Raw genomic sequence first — 13616 nt, forward strand, 5'->3', positions numbered from 1 at the left:
AGGCACGGATGGGGATTGAACCCATGATCTTCGGTTTACGAGACCGACGCCTTGCCACTTGGCCACCATGCCCTGCAGCTCTATCAGAAATGTGGATTTTTCTTGCAGGAAAACCCTTTTCAACAGATGACACAGTGCTAATCACAAAACCAACAAGTGGGTTTAGCAATTGACAACTACGAAACAAAGGCACGGATGGGGGTTGAACCCATGATCTTCGGTTTACGAGACCGACGCCTTGCCACTTGGCCACCATGCCCTGCAGCTCTATCAGAAATTTAGATTTTTCTCGCAGGAAAACCCTTTTCAACAGATGACACACACAAAACCAAGCAGTTGTTTCAGCATTTGACAGCTAAGAATTAAAGGCACGGATGGGGGTTGAACCCATGATCTTTGGTTTACGAGACCGACGCCTTGCCACTTGGCCACCATGCCCTGCAGCTCTATCAGAAATGTGGATTTTTCTCGCAGGAAAACCCTTTTCAACAGATGACAGAGCTAAACCAACCGGGTGTTTCAGCAGTTGACTACTAAGAATGAAAGGCACGGATGGGGATTGAACCCATGATCTTCGGTTTACGAGACCGACGCCTTGCCACTTGGCCACCATGCCCTGCAGCTCTATCAGAAATGTGGATCTTTCTCGCAGGAAAACCCTTTTCAACAGATGACACAGTGCTAATCACAAAACCAACAAGTGGGTTTAGCAATTGACAACTACGAAACAAAGGCACGGATGGGGGTTGAACCCATGATCTTCGGTTTACGAGACCGACGCCTTGCCACTTGGCCACCATGCCCTGCAGCTCTATCAGAAATTTAGATTTTTCTCGCAGGAAAACCCTTTTCAACAGATGACACACACAAAACCAAGCAGTTGTTTCAGCATTTGACAGCTAAGAATTAAAGGCACGGATGGGGGTTGAACCCATGATCTTCGGTTTACGAGACCGACGCCTTGCCACTTGGCCACCATGCCCTGCAGCTCTATCAGAAATGTGGATTTTTCTCGCAGGAAAACCCTTTTCAACAGATGACAGAGCTAAACCAACCGGGTGTTTCAGCAGTTGACTACTAAGAATGAAAGGCACGGATGGGGATTGAACCCATGATCTTCGGTTTACGAGACCGACGCCTTGCCACTTGGCCACCATGCCCTGCAGCTCTATCAGAAATGTGGATCTTTCTCGCAGGAAAACCCTTTTCAACAGATGACACAGTGCTAATCACAAAACCAACAAGTGGGTTTAGCAATTGACAACTACAAAACAAAGGCACGGATGGGGGTTGAACCCATGATCTTCGGTTTACGAGACCGACGCCTTGCCACTTGGCCACCATGCCCTGCAGCTCTATCAGAAATGTGGATTTTTCTTGCAGGAAAACCCTTTTCAACAGATGACACAGAGCTAATCACAAAACCAACAGGTGGTTTTAGCAATTGACAACTACGAAAAAAAGGCACGGATGGGGGTTGAACCCATGATCTTCGGTTTACGAGACCGACGCCTTGCCACTTGGCCACCATGCCCTGCAGCTCTATCAGAAATGTGGATCTTTCTCGCAGGAAAACCCTTTTCAACAGATGACAGAGCTAAACCAACCGGGTGTTTCAGCAATTGACAACTAAGAATGAAAGGCACGGATGGGGATTGAACCCATGATCTTCGGTTTACGAGACCGACGCCTTGCCACTTGGCCACCATGCCCTGCAGCTCTATCAGAAATTTGGATTTTTCTTGCAGGAAAACCCTTTTCAACAGATGACAAAGTGCTAATCACAAAACCAACAAGTGGGTTTAGCAATTGACAACTACAAAACAAAGGCACGGATGGGGGTTGAACCCATGATCTTCGGTTTACGAGACCGACGCCTTGCCACTTGGCCACCATGCCCTGCAGCTCTATCAGAAATGTGGATTTTTCTTGCAGGAAAACCCTTTTCAACAGATGACACAGAGCTAATCACAAAACCAACAGGTGGTTTTAGCAATTGACAACTACGAAAAAAAGGCACGGATGGGGGTTGAACCCATGATCTTCGGTTTACGAGACCGACGCCTTGCCACTTGGCCACCATGCCCTGCAGCTCTATCAGAAATGTGGATCTTTCTCGCAGGAAAACCCTTTTCAACAGATGACAGAGCTAAACCAACCGGGTGTTTCAGCAATTGACAACTAAGAATGAAAGGCACGGATGGGGATTGAACCCATGATCTTCGGTTTACGAGACCGACGCCTTGCCACTTGGCCACCATGCCCTGCAGCTCTATCAGAAATTTGGATTTTTCTTGCAGGAAAACCCTTTTCAACAGATGACAAAGTGCTAATCACAAAACCAACAAGTGGGTTTATCAATTGACAACTACAAAACAAAGGCACGGATGGGGGTTGAACCCATGATCTTCGGTTTACGAGACCGACGCCTTTCCACTTGGCCACCATGCCCTGCAGCTCTATCAGAAATGTGGATCTTTCTCGCAGGAAAACCCTTTTCAACAGATGACACAGTGCTAATCACAAAACCAACAAGTGGGTTTAGCAATTGACAACTACGAAACAAAGGCACGGATGGGGGTTGAACCCATGATCTTCGGTTTACGAGACCGACGCCTTGCCACTTGGCCACCATGCCCTGCAGCTCTATATGAAATGTGGATTTTTCTTGCAGGAAAACCCTTTTCAACAGATGACACAGAGCTAATCACAAAATCAACAGGTGGTTTTAGCAATTGACAACTACGAAACAAAGGCATGGATGGGGGTTGAACCCATGATCTTCGGTTTACGAGACCGACGCCTTTCCACTTGGCCACCATGCCCTGCAGCTCTATCAGAAATGTGGATCTTTCTCGCAGGAAAACCCTTTTCAACAGATGACACAGTGCTAATCACAAAACCAACAAGTGGGTTTAGCAATTGACAACTACGAAACAAAGGCACGGATGGGGGTTGAACCCATGATCTTCGGTTTACGAGACCGACGCCTTGCCACTTGGCCACCATGCCCTGCAGCTCTATATGAAATGTGGATTTTTCTTGCAGGAAAACCCTTTTCAACAGATGACACAGTGCTAATCACAAAACCAACAGGTGGTTTTAGCAATTGACAACTACGAAACAAAGGCACGGATGGGGGTTGAACCCATGATCTTCGGTTTACGAGACCGATGCCTTGCCACTTGGCCACCATGCCCTGCAGCTCTATATGAAATGTGGATTTTTCTTGCAGGAAAACCCTTTTCAACAGATGACACAGAGCTAATCACAAAATCAACAGGTGGTTTTAGCAATTGACAACTACGAAACAAAGGCATGGATGGGGGTTGAACCCATGATCTTCGGTTTACGAGACCGACGCCTTGCCACTTGGCCACCATGCCCTGCAGCTCTATCAGAAATTTAGATTTTTCTCGCAGGAAAACCCTTTTCAACAGATGACACAGAGCTACACACAAAACCAAGCAGTTGTTTCAGCATTTGACAGCTAAGAATTAAAGGCACGGATGGGGGTTGAACCCATGATCTTCGGTTTACGAGACCGACGCCTTGCCACTTGGCCACCATGCCCTGCAGCTCTATCAGAAATGTGGATTTTTCTCGCAGGAAAACCCTTTTCAACAGATGACACAGAGCTAAACCAACCGGGTGTTTCAGCAATTGACAACTAAGAATGAAAGGCACGGATGGGGATTGAACCCATGATCTTCGGTTTACGAGACCGACGCCTTGCCACTTGGCCACCATGCCCTGCAGCTCTATCAGAAATGTGGATTTTTCTTGCAGGAAAACCCTTTTCAACAGATGACACAGTGCTAATCACAAAACCAACAGGTGGTTTTAGCAATTGACAACTACGAAACAAAGGCACGGATGGGGGTTGAACCCATGATCTTCTGTTTACGAGACCGACGCCTTGCCACTTGGCCACCATGCCCTGCAGCTCTATCAGAAATGTGGATTTTTCTTGCAGGAAAACCCTTTTCAACAGATGACACAGTGCTAATCACAAAACCAACAGGTGGTTTTAGCAATTGACAACTACGAAACAAAGGCACGGATGGGGGTTGAACCCATGATCTTCTGTTTACGAGACCGACGCCTTGCCACTTGGCCACCATGCCCTGCAGCTCTATATGAAATGTGGATTTTTCTTGCAGGAAAACCCTTTTCAACAGATGACACAGAGCTAATCACAAAATCAACAGGTGGTTTTAGCAATTGACAACTACGAAACAAAGGCACGGATGGGGGTTGAACCCATGATCTTCGGTTTACGAGACCGACGCCTTGCCACTTGGCCACCATGCCCTGAAGCTCTATATGAAATGTGGATTTTTCTTGCAGGAAAACCCTTTTCAACAGATGACACAGAGCTAATCACAAAACCAACAGGTGGTTTTAGCAATTGACAACTACGAAACAAAGGCACGGATGGGGGTTGAACCCATGATCTTCGGTTTACGAGACCGACGCCTTGCCACTTGGCCACCATGCCCTGCAGCTCTATCAGAAATTTAGATTTTTCTCGCAGGAAAACCCTTTTCAACAGATGACACAGAGCTAATCACTCTGTAAAAGTGTTAAGAAAAAAACACATCCACCAAACTATAGAAACTTTTAATCGTACGATTTCAAATGTGTTGTCAGGGAACAAAGGGTTATCGCGGTCCACCAGGGCCTCAAGGATTCATGGGGACAATGGGACTGCCAGGCACTACTGGGTCACCAGGTGCATCAGGACAAGGTTAGGTGCTTACCCCAAAAATGTTTTAAATATTATCCTTCCTTGGACCATAATGCTTTTTATTCTGTATTATGTCGCTGTTTGTTGCTGTAACATTTATTTTTAAGCAAAATAATCATGTTAATTGAGGCAATATAGGCAATTGGTTGTTTCTGTCTTCCTTTAGTGTATGCAATTCCAGGAATTAGAGGAGCGAGGGGTGAAAGTGGTCCTGAAGGCCATTGTAATTGTTCATTACCTAAACAACTACCCAAACGCGAATATAAGAAGGTTTCACTTGTAAGTATGAGAGTAATATGTCACAATACATTTCCTAACAACTTATCAAATCGAGAGTTTAGTTATAGGAACCATTATTATATGAATTGAAAGAAAATTGTGTTTACTTTACCCATTTACCCACAGATATACGTTGTGAATAGTGAACATGAGATGTTGGAGTTTGAAAATGAGAATGTTATGGTCCTGAGGAAGGACACAGGCATGCTGTTTTTCTACTCAGCACCAGAGTGGATCAATGTTTTGGCTCAGGTAATGGTTGCTATTAAAATACTGTCACAAACTCTTGTACAGTGCCCACTCTTTGTTAGAAAAGAAAACCTCCAATTGGCTATTCATCTAAATACAGTTGTCTTACAGCATTATATTGGATTTCATTATACAGGCTGTGGATCAGTGACTCCTGCTCTTCTGCCCCTCCGATGTTTTTCAAGTAGCTCATCTAAAACTGACGATATCAGCAATATTATTCCTCTCCCTGAACTGCCTCTGATTCATAAACTGTAATACGATTGCCTTGCTTGTCTGGCATACAATAAAGTGAACATGTTGCCCTAAAAAAACATTGACTGTTGCAATCAGTGACTGAAAAGAGGTTTATGATATATATGTATTTTCAACACCGTAAGGAGAAGGGATGCAGCAACACGGGGGTTACTGAAAATCTGGCAACTCTGGGTCGACATCCTGGAGTTCCAGTTGCCTAGTAGTAGCTTTAGCTTCAGTCTGGTCAGAGACTCTGGTCATAGGTAGCTAGGCTATCAAGTAGCTTTGATTTGTGCAGTTGACGCAATTATCAAAATTCACGTTGTCATCAATATTTGCGATCAGTAAATTATGCACAGAAGGCTGACTCATCCCCCCAAGTTATTAAGCATGTAGCTAGTTAGCTAGCAATGAAAGAACCAAGTGTCGAATCACGATTGGTGGCAGCGTCGCGCGCTCAGCAACTGTGGCTGACATACGATGGGGACGAGGTTGAGCTACTTTTGGATTATTTTTGGGCCACTCAGTCGAATCGGCATATTGTCTCTGTTGTTCCTGTTTGTGCATAGTCACAGCACATGCAAGCATCAAGTCCCATCTCCGGCTGAGGTAAGTTAAAGGTGTTCTCATTACCGTGGCTCTCTATTCAGCTAGCCTAGCTAGCTACCTTTTAAATCCAACTAGCCAGCTGCCGACTTCTCGACTGGCTCAGCGGCTGATTACAGTAGGTAGATAATTAATGCAGACAAGTTGTATTTAGCTACATAATTTGTCTCATCTGAATTTATAACGCTTAAATGTTTCCCCCGTTAATATATTTGTTAATTTTAACGCTAAGGTAGGTAACATGCGCTCATATGGTTTTCTCATACTCTCACAGCTTAGACGAGGTATTGTTGAGATACAAGTGCTGCTAGCTTTATCTTGTAGGTGCTCTGAGTCGACAGACTGTCTTGTGATGTGCTAATGTTGACGCGATGACCCACGCTCGTGCAACAAGATTTAATAAACTAACCATTCAACCTTCTCGTCCATTACAGCTAGCTAGCTACTTATTATTAAGTCTAACACTGTATCCTCTTGCAGGTTGTCCATAAAGTGCATCTGAGATCTGAGAGGTTGACTAAGAGAAGCTCCTCTGATCCACAGTTAAAAATACAAATTATTTATGATTTCAGCGTAGACAAGTAAGTGTATGTTAGATAATGACTACTGTTTTGTCTTAGTAATGATATGTTAACATAATATATCTTATCAGCTCAGTTAAATGTGTTTATTCATGCTCCTTGTCTAAACCTCTTATTATGCATGTATGTGTCTCTCAGTTTAGATGCAGATAAAAGAAGCCTTGTGAAGGTATGTTTGTGTTCTAACTGTGGCTAAACTATGGCTGAAGGACATAATTTGCACCCATATAACACATATAGTTTATTAGTTTTCTGCATTAGCCTATATAGTCAACTTGGCAGATGTCAAACTGGTTTTCTTGTCACTTTTAGGACAAACTTTTTCCGCAAGCAATTGATTACCTCCAGAGAGCTTTCCAAGTGCGCCGGCAAGTGGGTCCAGTGTTATTGAGCAGGTAGTCATTCACTTATTCTGTCTGTCCTTCATACATTAACAATAAGTATCAAATGCATTATACAAGCACACAATTAATACATGATTGAGAGGTTGAAGATTTTTATTCGCTCTTCTCAAGATAATCAATAAATTAAGCCTACCATCAACACTGTTTAGCTGATTGTGGGTAGTAGGAGGCAGCCATCATTGATGTCTGTCTTCATGTTCCTGTACAGACAATGTGCAACCAATCAGTATCTGCGGAAGAGAGATGACCCTCATCGCTACTGCCAGGGGTCGTGTGCTGAGGTCACAAAGTGCGGACCTGTCATCGTACCTGAGGATCATTTACAGGTGAGTTCCAGATATGATGCCCTGCAATTTGCTATCCCACATCAGTGCATATGCAAGTGGCCGTTACAAGAAGCAGAACTTAATTATAATTATTAATACATGTATTTATTTATAAAAGGGAGCCAGATGTTTAGAATAGTTTGAGAGTGATAGGATAGAACTGCCCCCACCCTCCACCCCCCCTCCAACCCATGCTAAGAACAATTGTATCCCTGTGAGGTGTTACCCTACAGGGTAACACCTCACAGGTGGCTTTTATACCATTCAAGATAAGCAAAATATGGATTACGATGTTAGTTATTGGGGCTCAGGAAGAATGCTTACTGCCTGATGACATAGACTGAAGCCAGCATGGCTTGGACGAATTAAGACAGATTAAGTGATCAAAACCAGGGGTACAGTGCACCCCCTACAGGTTTAAATATCTACATTCACTGTAGCTACAGTGTAGTAAATTCAGCAACTGCTTGTGAGCTATCACAATAATCTACCTCAGCACAAAACAGTCCTAGCGATTTTGCTGCTCTTGTTTGGGATGCTGTTAACAATGTTGTTGACATGTTGTCTAATACTAGTCTGTAAATCCCAGCAATGCAAGGTGTGCAGCGCAACAGGCAAGTCCTGTGGTCCCACAGGCCCAGCAGACGGACCTGGAGTGACGGGGTCCGACTTTGTCCTTTACGTGAGCGGGGTGACCACTGAGAGGTGTGGTCAGGAGAACATTGTAGCCTATGCTGCCTACTGTCAGCTGGAGGCTGAGCTGGACAGGTGAGAGCCATCAGGCCTGGGATTGGTGGTGCCAGAAGTGGCACACACCTTCAACCTATAGCCCAATTTCTTACAATATCCATCTTTTATTTAAGATTTTATGTCAACATAAGCCTACAAAAGTAAATGTCAGTTTTGTTTTTATTTGTGAATAAAATATGGTTACTGGATTTGGATTTGTGACCCTAATGATTAAGTGAAATAAAATTTTTCCCTGTATCTCTCTGTGTATGTCTATTCAGGCCCATTGCTGGGTACGCCAACCTGTGTCCTAACATGATCTCCCCCCAGCCTCAGGAGTTTGAGGGCATGTTGTCCACCGTTAAACATGAGATCATACATGCCCTGGTAAGTACATTTTCTCAATTAAGGTATTTGAACGGTACCCATGTTACATTCCAGAACTAGTTTAATTAATTCAGTCTACACCATGGGGTCAACTGGGGCTAAATGGGAAGTTAAATGTCATTGAGAATGCTTTGTGCTGCGGTTCACTGGTGGATGTGCCCCTTGTCCACCCCACAGGGCTTTTCAGCAGGACTCTTTGCCTTCTATCATGATGACAAAGGGAAACCCTTGACCCCAAGGTTTGCCAGTGGACTGCCAGCCTTCAACGAGACGTGAGAAATTTGATCATGACTTATTGACTGCTTGGCTGTCGTTTCAGTTGTGCAGTTTTTAACCACATTTTTAGTTCACTAGTTTTGCCACACTGCAATTGCGTCCCATATCAACCCTCTTTAAAATGACTTATAAGTATGCTGTAGCTAAATGGAGCATTTAATGAATGACAATGGTGGATGAGTGATATGTTGACCTGTGTGTGTGTCGGTTAGTCTCACAGCCTCGCAGGATTTAATGGGAAATGTCAGTCACCGTTGCTGCTCCCAGCACATTCCATTTTTCAGGAGTTATTTCTGTTCCCCTAGAGAGAATTGTAAAACCTTTCCCCTCCACTGTGTGTCAGATTGGGGTTATACCAGTGGAGCAATGCAGTCATACGGAGGGTGACTCGGCTTTGGGACATCCGAAATGGAGAGATGGTTCGTCATGAAGTGCATGTGTTGGTGACCCCGCGCGTTGTGGTAAGTGTGTGTTTGTAACATTCCATTTTTGTTGTTGTAGGTTTTATGTACACAGTGTTTCGGTTTGTCCATTTGTTGTGTATGTTGTGTGTATCCTGATTCTGAGTGTTGTTCTAAGGAGGAGGCACGGAGCCATTTTGGGTGTCCCATTCTAGAGGGAATGGAGCTGGAGAACCAGGGGGGTATGGGGACAGAACTCAACCACTGGGAAAAGAGATTGCTGGAGGTGAGACCTCTCCACCATTTTAAGTGAGGAGGACTGAGTGGAGATGTACTGGAAGAATGTATTAGTCTGAGGGATGGATGGTTTCGAATGCTGCTGTTTTCAACTGCCTGTGTTTTCACTAGAACGAAGCAATGACTGGATCTCACACTCAGAACCGGGTCTTCTCTAGAATTACCTTGGCCATCATGGAGGACACTGGGTAGGTCTGCTGTCTCTCTAGAAGAGAATATACTGGAATGCTATATGTGTTTTTACTTTTGCTGATGTGTTTTTCTGCGTGTGCGTGCTAAGCTGGTACAGAGCCAACTACAGCATGGCTGAGAGGCTGGACTGGGGCAGGGGGCTGGGCTGTGACTTCGTCATGAAGAGCTGCAAGTTCTGGATGGATAGACAGCGCCAGAGGCAAGTTGACTACCTCCTCAAACACACATGGGCGCACGCACTGTCTTTGATAGGTTTGTGTCTGAAACAAGTTGAAACCGTTTTGTCTGTGTGTACGCCAGTCGACATCCTGTGACGCCGTACTGTGACACGGTGCGAGCCACGCCCCTCAAGCTCACCTGTCGACAGGACCAGCTGGCTGTGGCTGTCTGCAACCTCCAGAAATACTCCCAGGATCTGCCCATGGACTACCAGGTAAACCACACAGTGCACAAAGACACATAATACCGTTCACCAGAGTGTTGTGAAAGGTAAAAAAAATAAACGTATGTAATTTTTTTTTAACTTATCCATATTTTCTGTATTCTTTCTTATCCATTGCTGCCTCTGGTCTGTCTGGTTAGTACTTTGACCAGATCCCAGATGTCCCAGCTGGGGAACAGTCCTCTTACGGAGGTGCTGTGGAGATCGCTGACTACTGTCCCTTCAGCCAGGAGTTCAGGTGGCACCTCAGTGGGGAATACCAGCGCAACTCCCACTGCCGCATTCAGGAGAACCAACCCGGTCAGTGACCATCTAGTCCACCTGTCTCTTGTAACCCTTGTCTGTCTACCTGGGGATATTTTAGTGGCTCTTATTTGGGTTCTTTTTTCCTGTGGGTATCTATAAACTCACTGCTTTGCCCTTTTTCTTGTTGTTGAACTGCTCCTGCCTTGTTTTTGTTTTTTTATAGACTGGTGGAGGAACTATGGTGCAGAGCAATACGGGCCTGATTCTGTGTGTGTGTACCAGAGAAGAGCCTTCATCATGGAGCAGTGTACTCGCACGATGACCCATCCTGACTGGGGCAGCGGCTGTTACAAGGTCCAACCTTAACAAAGACTTTCCATCTCCTAACCCCATCTGCCGACCATCTTAACCTGGACCTCTAACAACACGGGTGTCTGTGTTTCAGATGTCGTGTTCAAGCCTGGGGCTGATTTTGTGGGTTCAAGACATGCCGTTCCAGTGTCTCCGTAAAGGTCAGGTGCTCAGTGTTAGCGTGCTCATCAACGATTGGGTCTACAATGGCGAGCTGATCTGTCCTGCCTGCTCAGATTTCTGCCCTAATTGTTTACTCCCACACCAGCTCCCGCCTCTCAACACCACCACCAGGACTCTTCCTATTGGTCAGTCCACCCCTCCTCCTTGTCATCCATGCTGCAGTCTATCTCATACACACCTACATGCATACATACTGAATGAACTGCAGATGATGGTGAGCTGTGTAGTGAAAATGGTGTTACCCTTTCTTCCAGACCCTTGCTCCAGTTCTTCCAGCCTGGTGGTGACTCTCTGGCTGCTATTGTTGAACCTGGTCCCTCTCCTGGCTGGCTTCATCCTCTGTGTGTGGAACTGACCCAACAGTGTGTGAGTGGAACTAAAATGACAGCTGCATGTGTGGGGAACATGCTGTGCTTTCTGGTAGTTTTCTAGAAGAGGATTTGTTCAGGAAGGTTCCACAAAAGGCTCACGACTACCTCAGTTGGCCCCCAGAACTGTTCTGTGCTTGGGGGAATATCACCACCCGGGCTACCGGCCTCTCAACATCAGGCAACTATCTACAGGTGGAGGACATGGAACAAGAGGAGTGGATCAGGTGGTCACGTACACATTTGAAACTTTTGTTTCTTTTTATCTTTTATTTCCTTTGGTCACCATTTCTTGAGAATCGCATCACTTGTACAAGTCAGGGAAATTTGTAATACTTTGTCATAAGAGTGCAGTGTAGCGGATCAGTAATAATCCAAACCCCAGACCATATATGACCTTATTTTGGACACTAACATACTGTAGCATTCTTTCTAAAGTGTTAAAACTAAGTTGGAAAATTCTACACTCCTGTTCAATTGCAAACTAGTACAAAGATCCTCGTAAATTATTTTTGACTTTGTCTTGTCTTGGTGGCTTTGAATTTGTGTGAAGGCACCATTTTAATGTGGAGATTCATGACCCAAGCTTCATATTTCTGCAAGTACACAGAGGTGTAGGGACTTGAGAGGATGAAGCATCTAAACTTGCCATGGCTGAGACTGGCCTTCCCAGAGAGATGGAACAGAAGTTTTCCCACCCTTGCCTCTATCAGAGAAATACAAGCCATTGATGTTTATTTATTGAACCAACAATGTGCCAGTCTGGACATCTAAATCAGAAGCCATACTCCATAAACAGACAACCATGATGAAGATGATGATGATAAAGGAGACTCTTTCCTTCCTACCCCGGTTTTAAGAAATTGGATTTATGTGTGTTTTAATATTGTGTAGTGTAGACCGTCCCTGTGCTCCATGCAGTATGCATCCTGATGCAGTATTCACCTTCCTTACAGATCACTGTGTGAACATGTAGCCTAGCCAACCCGTGCAGGCTATAACAGCCCTTAGGGCTCTTTGGTGGACGGGGGATAGAAAAAATCTTGCTGATGATGCAAAAAAGTTAATGTATAGTTATTTCTTTTTTTGTTTTTTCATGTTGGCTCATACAGCTCTTCGCTGATATGTAAAAATGGACTGTGAAGTTTGAAGCCTTCAAGTCACATGCAGTCAGCCAGAGAATATGATCAAATAAGCTTGGCAACAATAGTACTTCCGGTGTGTGTATGTGTGTGTTCGTGCCAGATTAACTACAATGATTTACACCTGGTGAGTGTGTAAACCGGGATCAAATAATGTCTTTTTATTTGCCATTGATACCCCTTTCCTTGTTAGTGTGTTCATGCTGTTACAGGAGCATTATTCCATGGTAACATTGGCTTGGAAGTACCTAAAGCTGAGTACGTACTAGTGTCTCTGGTGTATTCTCAGGGGGGGTCAGCAGCATGTACAAGCTCACTGAAAGCAACGACATAGACCTTCAGCATAACCTGGTGTTTGCTCACCATAGTGTAAGTTTGGGCACTACGTTTGTATACGGTGTAACTTTAACAATACTTGGTGTTTGACGTTTTACTGTCTGTATTTATTTAGTATTGATCTGTAACAGGACCTGATATTTACCCATGTAGACATTGTGTGTTCATATTCCATATGGTTATTTTATTTGAAATCTTTTAGTCTCTGACATGCACTGCGAGTGACAGCTTTTGACAATTTGAGGGTATAATGTCCCTTAAGTACACAGAGATCTGTTAGATATTGTAACATGTAAAGGCTAAAGTATTTATTATCTAAGTGCAGCTAAAGATATCCCAATTATCTACAAATTATTTTCTATAGTGTTTGCACTAAATAAGTACAATTGGCCTTAATGATATGAAAGATGGTTGATTATGCTTCCCTGTGGTGATATTTTTTGTTTGTTTCTGGGAACATTCCAGGGTTTAATTATTTTGTAAGTTTTGGATGGTTTATCATGGTGTACTGTCAAAAGATCCTTCTAAAATATAATGTAGTACACAAGCATACTGCACTAAACTGTCATTGGTTCATACAGCCTGTAGAGGGCACTAACAAATCAAAAGTTCATTTTAGTCACCCATTGATCATGATGCTACAGATTAATAAGAAATGATTTAGAAATATTTGATTGGCATGTGATTCAAATAAATGGTGAATCAGAACTAGCAAAGCAAACATTTCATTAATGTACAGAGACCAAAGATGTTTCTATGCAGAAATACATGGTTTCTTATTTTGCTCATAGTCTGGGAAAACAACTTTAATTGATACACTACATATGTATTTGT

At 44.0% G+C, this 13616-nt stretch overlaps 1 protein-coding gene and 25 non-coding genes across 26 annotated transcripts; 1 reads left to right on the plus strand and 25 right to left on the minus strand.

Moving 5' to 3' along the window:
• On the minus strand, nt 1-72 carry trnat-cgu (transfer RNA threonine (anticodon CGU)). Its single transcript has one exon. It is a non-coding gene; the product is annotated as a tRNA-Thr (tRNA).
• A 115-nt stretch (nt 73-187) lies between these two features.
• On the minus strand, nt 188-259 carry trnat-cgu (transfer RNA threonine (anticodon CGU)). Its single transcript has one exon. It is a non-coding gene; the product is annotated as a tRNA-Thr (tRNA).
• A 107-nt stretch (nt 260-366) lies between these two features.
• trnat-cgu (transfer RNA threonine (anticodon CGU)) lies at nt 367-438 on the minus strand. Its single transcript has one exon. It is a non-coding gene; the product is annotated as a tRNA-Thr (tRNA).
• A 106-nt stretch (nt 439-544) lies between these two features.
• Nucleotides 545-616, minus strand: trnat-cgu (transfer RNA threonine (anticodon CGU)). Its single transcript has one exon. It is a non-coding gene; the product is annotated as a tRNA-Thr (tRNA).
• A 115-nt stretch (nt 617-731) lies between these two features.
• Nucleotides 732-803, minus strand: trnat-cgu (transfer RNA threonine (anticodon CGU)). Its single transcript has one exon. It is a non-coding gene; the product is annotated as a tRNA-Thr (tRNA).
• Nucleotides 804-910: 107 nt separating this feature from the next.
• trnat-cgu (transfer RNA threonine (anticodon CGU)) lies at nt 911-982 on the minus strand. The gene has a single exon. It is a non-coding gene; the product is annotated as a tRNA-Thr (tRNA).
• A 106-nt stretch (nt 983-1088) lies between these two features.
• trnat-cgu (transfer RNA threonine (anticodon CGU)) lies at nt 1089-1160 on the minus strand. Its single transcript has one exon. It is a non-coding gene; the product is annotated as a tRNA-Thr (tRNA).
• A 115-nt stretch (nt 1161-1275) lies between these two features.
• On the minus strand, nt 1276-1347 carry trnat-cgu (transfer RNA threonine (anticodon CGU)). Its single transcript has one exon. It is a non-coding gene; the product is annotated as a tRNA-Thr (tRNA).
• A 115-nt stretch (nt 1348-1462) lies between these two features.
• trnat-cgu (transfer RNA threonine (anticodon CGU)) lies at nt 1463-1534 on the minus strand. The gene has a single exon. It is a non-coding gene; the product is annotated as a tRNA-Thr (tRNA).
• Nucleotides 1535-1640: 106 nt separating this feature from the next.
• trnat-cgu (transfer RNA threonine (anticodon CGU)) lies at nt 1641-1712 on the minus strand. The gene has a single exon. It is a non-coding gene; the product is annotated as a tRNA-Thr (tRNA).
• A 115-nt stretch (nt 1713-1827) lies between these two features.
• On the minus strand, nt 1828-1899 carry trnat-cgu (transfer RNA threonine (anticodon CGU)). The gene has a single exon. It is a non-coding gene; the product is annotated as a tRNA-Thr (tRNA).
• Nucleotides 1900-2014: 115 nt separating this feature from the next.
• trnat-cgu (transfer RNA threonine (anticodon CGU)) lies at nt 2015-2086 on the minus strand. The gene has a single exon. It is a non-coding gene; the product is annotated as a tRNA-Thr (tRNA).
• Nucleotides 2087-2192: 106 nt separating this feature from the next.
• Nucleotides 2193-2264, minus strand: trnat-cgu (transfer RNA threonine (anticodon CGU)). Its single transcript has one exon. It is a non-coding gene; the product is annotated as a tRNA-Thr (tRNA).
• Nucleotides 2265-2379: 115 nt separating this feature from the next.
• Nucleotides 2380-2451, minus strand: trnat-cgu (transfer RNA threonine (anticodon CGU)). Its single transcript has one exon. It is a non-coding gene; the product is annotated as a tRNA-Thr (tRNA).
• Nucleotides 2452-2566: 115 nt separating this feature from the next.
• On the minus strand, nt 2567-2638 carry trnat-cgu (transfer RNA threonine (anticodon CGU)). Its single transcript has one exon. It is a non-coding gene; the product is annotated as a tRNA-Thr (tRNA).
• A 115-nt stretch (nt 2639-2753) lies between these two features.
• On the minus strand, nt 2754-2825 carry trnat-cgu (transfer RNA threonine (anticodon CGU)). The gene has a single exon. It is a non-coding gene; the product is annotated as a tRNA-Thr (tRNA).
• Nucleotides 2826-2940: 115 nt separating this feature from the next.
• On the minus strand, nt 2941-3012 carry trnat-cgu (transfer RNA threonine (anticodon CGU)). The gene has a single exon. It is a non-coding gene; the product is annotated as a tRNA-Thr (tRNA).
• A 115-nt stretch (nt 3013-3127) lies between these two features.
• Nucleotides 3128-3199, minus strand: trnat-cgu (transfer RNA threonine (anticodon CGU)). Its single transcript has one exon. It is a non-coding gene; the product is annotated as a tRNA-Thr (tRNA).
• A 115-nt stretch (nt 3200-3314) lies between these two features.
• On the minus strand, nt 3315-3386 carry trnat-cgu (transfer RNA threonine (anticodon CGU)). Its single transcript has one exon. It is a non-coding gene; the product is annotated as a tRNA-Thr (tRNA).
• Nucleotides 3387-3501: 115 nt separating this feature from the next.
• trnat-cgu (transfer RNA threonine (anticodon CGU)) lies at nt 3502-3573 on the minus strand. The gene has a single exon. It is a non-coding gene; the product is annotated as a tRNA-Thr (tRNA).
• A 108-nt stretch (nt 3574-3681) lies between these two features.
• On the minus strand, nt 3682-3753 carry trnat-cgu (transfer RNA threonine (anticodon CGU)). The gene has a single exon. It is a non-coding gene; the product is annotated as a tRNA-Thr (tRNA).
• Nucleotides 3754-3868: 115 nt separating this feature from the next.
• trnat-cgu (transfer RNA threonine (anticodon CGU)) lies at nt 3869-3940 on the minus strand. Its single transcript has one exon. It is a non-coding gene; the product is annotated as a tRNA-Thr (tRNA).
• Nucleotides 3941-4055: 115 nt separating this feature from the next.
• On the minus strand, nt 4056-4127 carry trnat-cgu (transfer RNA threonine (anticodon CGU)). The gene has a single exon. It is a non-coding gene; the product is annotated as a tRNA-Thr (tRNA).
• A 115-nt stretch (nt 4128-4242) lies between these two features.
• On the minus strand, nt 4243-4314 carry trnat-cgu (transfer RNA threonine (anticodon CGU)). Its single transcript has one exon. It is a non-coding gene; the product is annotated as a tRNA-Thr (tRNA).
• Nucleotides 4315-4429: 115 nt separating this feature from the next.
• Nucleotides 4430-4501, minus strand: trnat-cgu (transfer RNA threonine (anticodon CGU)). Its single transcript has one exon. It is a non-coding gene; the product is annotated as a tRNA-Thr (tRNA).
• Nucleotides 4502-5864: 1363 nt separating this feature from the next.
• lmln (leishmanolysin-like (metallopeptidase M8 family)) lies at nt 5865-12884 on the plus strand. The gene is made up of 17 exons (XM_067256606.1): nt 5865-6124; nt 6602-6702; nt 6841-6871; nt 7015-7097; nt 7315-7432; nt 8022-8200; nt 8443-8548; nt 8726-8820; nt 9168-9285; nt 9404-9511; nt 9634-9710; nt 9803-9913; nt 10015-10147; nt 10297-10456; nt 10626-10756; nt 10848-11061; nt 11191-12884. Exons 1-17 carry the CDS (start codon nt 5996-5998, stop codon nt 11289-11291), a joined length of 1995 nt encoding a protein of 664 aa, XP_067112707.1. The 5' UTR covers nt 5865-5995; the 3' UTR covers nt 11292-12884.
• The last annotated feature ends 732 nt before the right edge of the window (nt 12885-13616 follow it).

Source organism: Osmerus mordax, chromosome 2, assembly GCF_038355195.1.
Source record: "Osmerus mordax isolate fOsmMor3 chromosome 2, fOsmMor3.pri, whole genome shotgun sequence".
Taxonomy (NCBI): Eukaryota; Metazoa; Chordata; class Actinopteri; order Osmeriformes; family Osmeridae; genus Osmerus; species Osmerus mordax.

Bases quoted from the DNA above. Each gene is read 5' to 3' on its own strand.
- lmln (XM_067256606.1), top strand. From the start codon at position 5,996: ATGGGGACGAGGTTGAGCTACTTTTGGATTATTTTTGGGCCACTCAGT. The intron at 7,433-8,021 runs GTGAGTTCCAGA...TGTAAATCCCAG, and splicing joins TACCTGAGGATCATTTACAG to CAATGCAAGGTGTGCAGCGC. The intron at 11,062-11,190 runs GTCAGTCCACCC...CCTTTCTTCCAG, and splicing joins CACCAGGACTCTTCCTATTG to ACCCTTGCTCCAGTTCTTCC.